The following is a 10,624-nucleotide window of genomic DNA, read 5'->3' as shown; positions in this document are numbered from 1 at the left end:
TTTTTATCTTGGTGGGAGCAGGTCTCATATCTATATCTCAACAGCTACAAACTTGGCTTTTGATTCAATGCCTCTAAGTGGAGAACAGTCATGAAAATCCTGTCTTTGCCAAATTTGCCTGAGAGTCAAGGAGAACCTGAACTTAGCCTTCAGTAGGTCCCCTTGTAGGGAACTGCAGACTGCAAGAACAGGATCCAAGGTGGTTAACTCTTACAGCAGAATAGCGAGAAACACTTTTTTTAAACCCATGAGATTGCCAGGTATTTTTTTTTAAGTTTCATTATTTAAAAATGATAAACTGGAAAAATAATGACTCTCAAATACTGTAACTAAGAACATTAAGTTGAAAATATCTTTTAATAAACAACCAGAAAACTTCCAAGTAACTCTTTTTTAAAAAAATCTTCCCTAAGCCGGGCTCGGTGACTCAGCCTGTAATCCTGCGACTTTGGGAGGCTGAGGTGAGTGGATTGCCTGAGCCCACGGGTTCGAGACCCGCCTGGGCAGGCGAGACCTCATCTCTACAATAAAATTAAAAAATTAGCTGGGCGTGGTAGAACGTGCCTGTAGTTCTAACTACTCAGAAGGCTGAGGCGGAAGGATCGCCGGAGGCCAGCAGGTCGAGGCTGTGGTGGCCGGGTGTGGCCACTGCACTCCAGTCAGGGCGACAGAGTGAGACTCCAACTCAAAAAAAAAGAAAGAAAGAAACTCCTGGGCCAGGTACGGTGGCTCAAGCCTATAATCCTAGCACTTTGGGAGGCCGAGGTGAGAGAATTACCTGAGCTCAGGGGTTCAAGACCTGCCTGGGCAATTTGGTCAGACCTCATCTCTACAGTAAATCAAAAAACAAGCCGGGCGTGGCAGCACATGCCTGTAGTTCCAGCTACTTGGAAGGCTGAGGTGGAAGGATCCACCTGAACACAACAGGTCGAGGTTGCAATGGCCGTGAGTATGCCACTGCACTCCAGCCTGAGTGACAGAGTGAGACTACAATTCAAAAAAAAAAAGAAACAAAAAACAAAACCACTAAAAAAGAATTTTATTTCATCAATAGCATGTTTGAAATGATCTAGAAAATAAATAACTTGTTAAGAATCTTCACTGGAATGCCACAAGATTGAGGGATAAAAACCTTCAATGCAACAGTAGGGCTTTTTTGTTGGGTTTATCTTTCCTTGTAGAAAAAAAATTTTTTTTTTTTTTTGAGTTGGAGTCTCACTCTGTCACCCAGACTGGAGTGCAGTGGCTGCTCCCGGCCACTGCAGAATCGACCTGCTGGGCTCCAGCAATCCTTCCAGCTCATCCTTCCAAGTAGCTGGAACTACAGGCGCGTGCTATCACACCCGGCTAATTTTTTATTTATTGTAGAGATGAGGTCTTGCCAAGTTGCCCAGGCGGGTCTCGAACCCACAGACTCAGGCAATCCACTCACCTCAGCCTCCCAGGGCGCAGTATTACAGGCTGAGCCACCGAGCACGGCACAAAAAATAATTTTAACATTAAAACTATATACAGGGCCAGGCACAATGGCTCATGCCTATAATCCCAGCACTTTGGAAGACCAAGGCAGAAAGATCACTTGAGCCCAGGAGTTGAGACCAGCCTGGGCAATATAGTAAGACCCCGTCTCTGCAAAAAATTAAAAAATTAGTTGGGCATGACAGCAAATGCCTATAGTCCCAGCTACTAAGAAGGTTTAGGTGGGAGGATGGCTTGAGCCCAGAAAATAGAGGTTGCAATGAGTTATGATCACACCAGTATACTCTAGCCAGGGTGACAGAGCAAGACTCTGTCTCAAAAAATAAGTAATTAAAAGATAAAAATAAAAATTTTTAAAATAACTATTTACAAAACTCGAAGTCTTCTGAAATGAAGACTTCTGAATTAAATATCATTAAGCACTAGAGGGGGGTCTGACAATTTTCCTCAAAGTTTTATGTGTGGACACAAAATCAGTTCTCACATGTTGTACTGTAAAGTCTTCATAATTCCTACTATCCACATAAATCCAAATGAGTACTGGGGAAGTTAAAACATTTCTCTTAGCAGTACTCACATTCCTGTTTAAAGGTAAAATATTCAACTCTTACTACTCACATAAATCCAAAAGAATATTGAGGAAGTTAAAACATTTCTCCTAGCAATACTCACATTCCTGCTTAAAGGTAAAATATTCAGTAAGGTGTCTGCATTCATGGTTGCCTCTCAGAAGAAATAATGTGCTTGGGTATAGAATCTTCAGGACCCACAAATATAAGACACACTGCAAAAGAAAATGTTTCCAGTGAATTTATCTTGTATTTTTGTAGGGTTTTTTTGTTGTTTTTGCTTTTGTTTTTGTTTTTGAGTCGGAGTCTCACTCTGTCGCCCAGGCTGGAGTGCAGTGGCATGCTCATGACACTTTCGCCTCAGCCTTCCAAGTAGCTGGGACTACAGGAATTTGCTACCACACCCCGCTAATTTTTCTTCATTTACTGAAGAGACAAGGGTTCGCCAAATTGCAAAGGTTGGTCTTGAACCCCGGGACTCAGGCAATCCTCTCGCCTCTGCCTCCCAAAGTGCTGGGATTACAGGTGTGAGCCACCATGCCCGGCTATATTTTTGTTTAACTAAATTGCTTGACCTTTGCTCCTTTTTCCCTATTACCCTTACCATCTCTATTATTCTTTGTTATTTTTCTTTGTCCCTTACTAAAATGTAGCTCTACAGAATCAGAGACTTTGCCATCAAATTCACTTGTGATTTTCCTCTCCTAGAAAAGTACCTAGCAAATATAAGAACAACAAATATTTATTGAACAAATGAGTCAAATAATTACCCTAGTTTAACGGATTGTTTGATATAAAAACATTTAGCAGATTGATATCAGTAGGCAAATTAATAAATGAAATAATAATGTCAAAAACTGGTTGGTATGGTGGCTCACCCATGTAATCCCAGTATTTTGGAAGACCAACAAAGGAGGATCACTTCAGCCCAGGAATTTGAGATCTGCCTGGGCAACAGAGTGAGACCCTTCTGTACCAAAAACAAAATAAAACAAAAAGAAAGGCAGCGTGGTGGCTCATGCCTGTAATCCCAACACTTTTGGAGGCTGAAGCAAGAAGGCAAGAGGATTGCCTGAGCCCAGGGGTTCAATACTAGCCTGGGCAACATGGCGAGACCACATCTCTACAATAAAAATAAAAAAATTAGCCAAGCGTGGTGGCATATGCCTGTAGTCCCAACTACTTGGAAAGCTGAGGTGGAAGGATTGCTTGAGCCCAGCAGGTCGAGGTTTCAGTGACTTTTATCATGCCACTGCAGTCCAGCCTGGGCAACAGAGTGAGACTCCGAGTCAAAAAAAAAAAAAAAAGAAAAGCAAGACATAATGATAGCAGCTAGCATTTATTGAGTACTTACAACATTTCAAGTACTATATAATTAATCCTCCTCTTTTATTCCTCAAACAACTATGAAGTATGCCATATTATCTCTATTTCACAAATAAGAAAACTGAAGCAAAGAGCTTAAGTAACTTGTCCAAAATCACAAAACTCCTAAGTGATGGAGCTATGATTCTGATTCCCTGATCTTAAGATTTAGCCATGATGCCTAATGAAGGGAAGAGACATTATTTTATGTTTTTTAATTAAGAATGTTTCTTTACATAAGATAGATGCTTATTATCTGAATTAATTCAAAGCAGATGTAATTTTTAATAAAAATAATATTAAATAGTATGCCAGATGCTTTTTTCTAAATAGATATAACATAAAAAAAGAGACTCACATTTTACTTATTTGGTTAAAAAAAGGAAGAACTATTTCATAGGAAAATAAAGATGATTTATACAATCATGCACAAAAAGAAAAAACAAACTTTATTATTAACAAGGTATATTGAAATGTGTAACTATTCATACTTTCATTTTATTCACAAGGAAAAAGGTAATAAGATCAGGAAATACTTAATAAATTCAACCTGTTCTTGTTACTTATTTTAATTCTTTGTTATTTTCCTTTGATAACAATAAAATGTATTAAATGAATTAGCTACAAAACAATCTTATATAAGGACACATACATCAACATGCTTAGATACCAAATAAGCTTTGTAAAATTGTTTTATTGTTTATGTCAAACGCCCCCAAACATTTTGTCAGAAAAAGCTATTTTCTGATTTTCTTGAAGCCCTGAGATAATTCATTGATAAAATTATCAATGGGGGAAGAATACAGAATCATAAATTCCTCAGAGAAGCAAGATGGACCTAGTCCAAAACTCCCTTCAACACTGGGAATCCTAGCACACCTCACAAAAAATGGTATATTGAAAACACTGAAGAACAAGATATAAACAGTAGCTCACATGGAAATTCACAAGGTAAGGCGTCAATATCTACTATAAAAGTTGGTTAAAAGTACAGACTTGGAGTCAGATTACCTGGCAGTGCTGCTTACTAACAATTCTGACCTTAGGCAAGTTGCTTAACCTAAGTCTCAGGCTCCTCATCTATAAAACAGATAAAATAGCAGGCCTTGGTGGCTCAGCCTGTAATCCCGTGCCTGAGGTGAGTGGATTGCTGAGCCCGCGGGTTTGAGACCCGCCTGGGCAACTTGGCAAGACCTCATCTCTACAATAAATAAAAATAAAATCAGCCGGGCATGGTAGCGCGCGCCTGTAGTTCCAGCTACTTGGAAGGCTGAGGCGGAAGGATCGCCAGTGCCCAGCAGTCGAGGCTGCGGTGGCTGGGAACGGCCACTGCACTCCAGTATGGGCAACAGAGTGAGACTCCAACTCAAAAAAAAAAAAAAACCAGATAAAATAACAGTATTTACCTTATAACACTGATGTGAGGATTAACAATATGTGTTAGGTGCTTAGAACATGCTTAAAACGTTATATGCACAATTTAAGTATCTATTAATAGAGCTTTGACTCAGCAATTCTACCTCTAGGAATCTGTCTTACAGAAATAATTAGGCAAGTATGCAAAGAATATATAGATATATGAATATCATGACTCATGAAAGCATCGTTTGTAATGGCAACAAACTAGGAACATCGTAAGTGTCGAACAACAAGGAATTGATTAATTATGATTTGTTTATTCAATGGGAAACAATGCAGCTGTTAAAATGATGCTACAGGTTGGGTGCAGTGGCTTACACCTAAAATACCAGCACTTTGGGAGGCTGAAACAGGAGGACTGCTTGAGCCCAGGAATTCCAAGACCAGCCTAGGCAACATAGTGAGACTTCCTCTCTACAAAACACAAGATAATAGCTAGGCATGGTGGCACAAGTCTATAGTCCCAGTTACTTAAGAGACTGAGGGAGAAGGATCATCTAAACCCAGGAGGTCAAGGCTACATCACTGCCCTCCAGTCTGGGTGACAGAGTGAGACTTCCACTCAAAAAAAAAAGATGCTATAAATTTATATTTTACGGACTCGCAAACATATTCACAGTATGGGGGAAAAAAGCAAGTTATAGAACAATAGTATAATATGATCCCATTTTCATTTTTTAAAAGAGAGCTGCATATGTTAGAAAATACACATCATTCTACAGTTACTATATTTATATAATTTAAAAAGAAAAAGCAAAAAGAATCATCGACTATTAAATAATGATCAATAGGCTATTTTATTGCCTCTTAATTTTTAAAAACAAACTAATACTTACAGAACACACAAAGATTCCATATGATATACTTGGGTCTATATTACATAAGAAGGAATAGAAGCACTAGGGCTCAAGCAATAAAAAATCATAATATGTTTTATTTAATCAGAGAGAATTCAATTAATGTTTTTTCACATAGTTTAATGCCTTTAGTGGCAAGAGAGATAAATAGCACTAGCTTCTTAAAGCCACTAGATAATAGGGGCAATAAAAACCCCTCAAACTGTTCATAATTTCCACTGGGAAAAACAGCAATTATAACTATATAAACAGTTACACCAAGAAAATTAACTGAGTGGTGAAAAAAATAGAGGAGAAATAAATAGTAGCCTTTCCTTAAAAATTCAGACTATTTAGAGGTATTAATAAAAACCCAACACAGGTACTTTCAGAAACTTATTTTACTAGGAATATGAAAGTCATCTATATTAACACAGCAGCAAATAAAATGACAGTATGTGGTCATTACCTCTATACTAAAATAACCTCTGTCCACATAATCACCAAGAAAAAGATATCGTGTATTAGCAGGTGATCCTCCTACTTCAAAGAGTTTCATCAGATCAAAAAATTGGCCATGGATGTCACCACACACTGAAACAAGAAAATTATTAGATAAGAAAAAGAAAACTCTAAAATGATGAGTTTTACAATATAACTTCTTTTACATAAGACACAGTATAAATGCTATCAAGAAATATCTGAGAAGGAAATGGTCCATGATGCAACCAAGTGTTCACGTGCTCAAGAGCCAGAATAAGATGTAACAAATAACCAAATTTGTGGTCAGTGACAAAATTTTCATTCTACACTATAAAGTTCCTCTTTAGGAAGCTAAGAATGTGTTTAAGTCATAAGATGACAAAATTACAGTGGTAGCAATTAAAATTCTAACTCAATACTTTCTGTTGATCTCTAAATGATGACCTGTGGTATCTCATATGACATCAAGACACTTGATCCTAACAATTGAAAGCAAAGTAAGTACTGAATCAAATTTAAGTATGGTCAACACAGCTGATGAAAGCAACACAAAGCCATATTAGAGTAACTTCTGCACTCAGATTATTTAGAATCATGTTTACTTACTGAATTTACTGAAAACAGGCAAAATTTTTTTTAAATATGGAAAACAGTTGGGAAATTCAAGATAATTTCCAAGTAATATTAATTTAACATACAATATGATTGAAGAGGAAACAGTTTTAACTCCAGGCAACTTAATAATAGTGTAATAAAAATATCTAAAACATAAGTATACCTGTAATGGGAGCTTCTACTTCTATCATGGTTTTCTCTCTCCGAAGGATGGCAGCACCCTCATTGATAATTCTAAGTGCAATTTCTTCATCTACCCGACCTTCTTTTACCAAGTGGTTCTTTAGAACATCAACCCTGGGTATTCCATCCATATCAAATACTTCTTCAGATGTCAAGCGATGTGTTGGGGGGAAAGGGACAGCTGCAATTTTTTTAATTAATAAAAAATAAGTCATTAATAACACAGTAACAAACTAATCACTGGATTTAAATAAATAAGAGTAAAAACTGAAAACCAGGACTTTTGTTTCTTCTTCATTTATTGAGTAGAAATGTTAATTTTTTTAAAGTTTTTTTTTAAATAGTAAATAAATTATATTACTTTTTATTAAGCTATTTTTTTTTTTTTTTTTGAGTCAGAGTCTCACTCTGTCGCCCAGGCTGGAGTGGCAGTGACATGCTCACAGTCACTGTAGCCTCAACCTGCTGGGCTCTGGCGATCGATCCCTCCACCTCAGCTTTCCAAGTATTGGGACTACAGGTGTGCATCACCACGCCTGGTTAATTTTTTGATTTACTGTAGAGATAAGGTCTCACCAAGTTGCCATGGGCTCCGGCAATCCTCTCACCTCGGTCTCCCAAAGTGCTGGGATTATAGGCGTGAGACATGGCTCCTGGTAGATTATTAAGCTATTTATAACAGCATGTTCTTTGTTGGGAAGTATTAGAGAAATAAATTGTCTCACAAAATTAAAAAATTATTTTAGGATACCCAAAGCATTTTTCTTTAAGCCAAAACATTTTTTGGCAGAATTCTCAAAAGTTATTACATACTCCACACCTTAAATGAAGTACAATAAATACAACTTAATGCCAGGCACAGCCTGTAACCCCAACTATATGGGAGGCTGAGGCAGGAGGACTGCATGAGCCCAGGAGTTCAAGACCATCATGGGCAACACAGCAAGATTCCATCTCAAAAAACAAAACAACGTACTACCACATAAGCCTGAATAGAGAGAAACCCCAAATATAAGGTGGTCTACTATGTTTCTAATTTAATAACATTTTTTGGTCAATTTGAATATAAATTTTCAGAGATACAGATAAAATAGCTGAATGCTTACTAATGAAATCTAAATCAACTTAGTGGGGCCTCCTGGTGCTTACCACAGACTGTGTTCTTACACTGACTGTACAGAAAAAGGAGGCAGAGCAAACCTACCCTATACACACATCAGCCCAGGCCCTGAGCCTGGTCTGTATTCTGAATAGGGGAACATGGAGAAGAAAGAAAAAAAAATTAACTTAGTGGCACAAATAGACTTAAAATAACAATAAATCATGACAATTTCAAAATATTGAACTTATCCTACTTTGTTTCACAAAACATTTTAATTCACAAAACATTTTCATTCAAAATCTTTATGAATGTCTTCAACATCAGTGCATTCTTTATCACTGGAATCACTTTTTTGAGTCATTGAACACACTTTTTGAAAGAAAATCATCTTCACTTCCATCAAAGTTGTTTTTAAGATACAGCCCTTTTTGAATATGTGTAAAATGCTACCACTACAAATTTATTCAAAAGTTCCTATTTTGTCATATTAAAGTAGTTGACTTTTTCATTTATGCAGTATATATTTATGACTTCTATAAGAAATAACCAGATGTGCTGTTTTTAAGTCATATTTATCGAATGGAAAGGAAAACATGAAGGTCTATTTCAGTGGTCTCTAAGGGCAATGTTGAGGTCATTTACCTAAGAAAAATTACTATATGTTTAGTAAATCTATTTGATTCATTTTTTTAATAAATCCAACAAGTAAATCCTCTTTATGTATTCAAAATCAGCATGGACTGACGTGAAGCAAGTTCAGGCTCTACCAAACAGTACTTTGATTTTCTTTTTCTTTTTTTTTTTTAGAAAGCAAGACTTTATTTAGAAGACAGAAAAGCTCCCACAGAGGGAGGGGACCCGAAAGAGGGTTTCCCTGTCTTTTAAAATAAAGAAAATGAGAGGGAAATTTATAGTAAGAATCTAGTAAGTATAGACTCAAGTGTAAGGTAGCTCCTTCCTACATTTTAGAAAAAATACTCACTTTGTGTTCAGGCATATACAGAATATAGTATTTGCTTGATGCTTCAGGGTCATCACTGTGATTATCAATTATTATACAGAAACCTAGAAATACACAGAACCAACTGTTCCTTTATATTTCAGCTTAAACAAGTAACTAAAAAGGGGTACAAGGTTCTAATTATGTCAATTACCTAAAAAATAACCACTCTCATATTAGGAAAAAACCCTAAGGAAGAACTCAGCTGATCCTTCATTTTTTTTTGAGTTAGAGCCTCGCTCTGTCGCCCAGGCTGGAGTGCAGTGGCATGCTCACAGCCACCGCAGCCTTGACCTGCTGGGCTCGAGCAATCCTTCCGCCTCAGCCTCCCAAGTAGCCAGACTACAGGCATGCACTACCACACCCAGTTATCTATCTATCTATCTATCTATTTATTGTAGAGACAAGGTCTCGCCAAGTTGCCCGGGCTGGTCTCGAACCCCTGGACTCAAGCAATTCTCTTGCCTCAGCCTCCCAAAGTGCTGGAATTACAGGCTTGAGCCACCGTGCCCGGCTGAACTTGATCCTTTAGAAGTGAGATAGGCCCTTAGACCTGGAAATGACAATACAGAAATTCATATGGAAATATATACAATCACAAATAGCAAAAACAATCCTTAGCAAAAGAAACAAAGCAGAAGAAGGTATCACACTTCCAGACTTCAAACTTTACTATAAGGCTACAGTAATCAAAACAGCCTGCTATTGGTATAAGAACAAGCAAATAGACCAATGGAACAGGATAGAGATTCCATAAGCAAAGCCTCAATTCCTCAACCAACTCATCTTTGACAAAGTCTCCAAAACAACCACTGGGGCGAGGAGAACCTATTCAGTAAATGGTGCTGGGAAAACTGGCTGACTTCATGCAGAAGATTAAAACAGCCTACCTATCACCATACACAAAAATTAACACTAAATGGATCAAAGACCTAAACGTAAAACCTCAAACTATAAGAATTGTAGAAAATGCAGGAGACACCCTTATGAAAATTGGAACTGGCAACCAATTCCTATTCAGAACCCTAAAGGCCAATACCTTAAGAAATAAGACAAGTGAGACCTCATCAAACTAACGAGCTTCTACGAAGTAAAAGAAACTATCAAGAGAGCAGGGAGACAGCCCACAGAAGGGGAAAAAATATTTGCCAACTGTATATCTGACAAAGGCCTAACATCTAGGATCTGCAAGAAACTCAAACGCACCAAAAGGAAAAAAACAAACAGCCCCATTAAAAAGTGGGCAGAAGACATGAATAGACACTTCTCAAAAGATGATATACGGGCAGCCAACAGACACATGAAATAGTGCTCAGCCTCACTCATCATCAGAGAAATGCAAATGAAAACCACACTGAGTTACCACCCAACCCCAGTAAGAATGGCCATCATTAATAAAACAAACAACAACAGATGCTGACAAGGATGGGGGGGGGAGGAATGCTTCCATACTGCTGGTGGGAATGCAAACTAGTGCAACCTCTTTGGAAGACAGAGTGGCGGTTTCTGAAAAAATTAGAAATTGACCTTCCATATGACCCAGCAATTCCCCTATTGGGAATATACCTGGAGG

The 10,624-nt window shown here is 37.7% G+C and overlaps 1 protein-coding gene across 5 annotated transcripts in view; it reads right to left on the bottom strand.

Moving 5' to 3' along the window:
- PPP3CB (protein phosphatase 3 catalytic subunit beta) overlaps nucleotides 1-10,624 on the bottom strand; it is a 63,421-nt gene that overhangs the window by 36,703 nt on the left and 16,094 nt on the right. For all 5 annotated transcript variants that reach the window (XM_008064273.2, XM_008064275.2, XM_008064276.1 and 2 more), the window contains exons 2-4: nucleotides 6,930-7,130; nucleotides 6,138-6,262; nucleotides 2,152-2,263 (exon numbers count right to left, since the gene is read on the bottom strand). In XM_008064273.2, the coding sequence (XP_008062464.1) occupies nucleotides 2,152-2,263; nucleotides 6,138-6,262; nucleotides 6,930-7,130 (438 nt within the window). The remainder of the gene's footprint in view (nucleotides 1-2,151; nucleotides 2,264-6,137; nucleotides 6,263-6,929; nucleotides 7,131-10,624) is intronic.

This window comes from Carlito syrichta, unplaced genomic scaffold, assembly GCF_000164805.1.
Source record: "Carlito syrichta isolate Samal-C Ts95f unplaced genomic scaffold, Tarsius_syrichta-2.0.1 Scaffold307258, whole genome shotgun sequence".
NCBI lineage: Eukaryota > Metazoa > Chordata > Mammalia > Primates > Tarsiidae > Carlito > Carlito syrichta.
The sequence above is the reverse complement of the archived record's forward strand: the minus strand, read 5'-3'. Positions and strand labels throughout refer to the sequence as shown.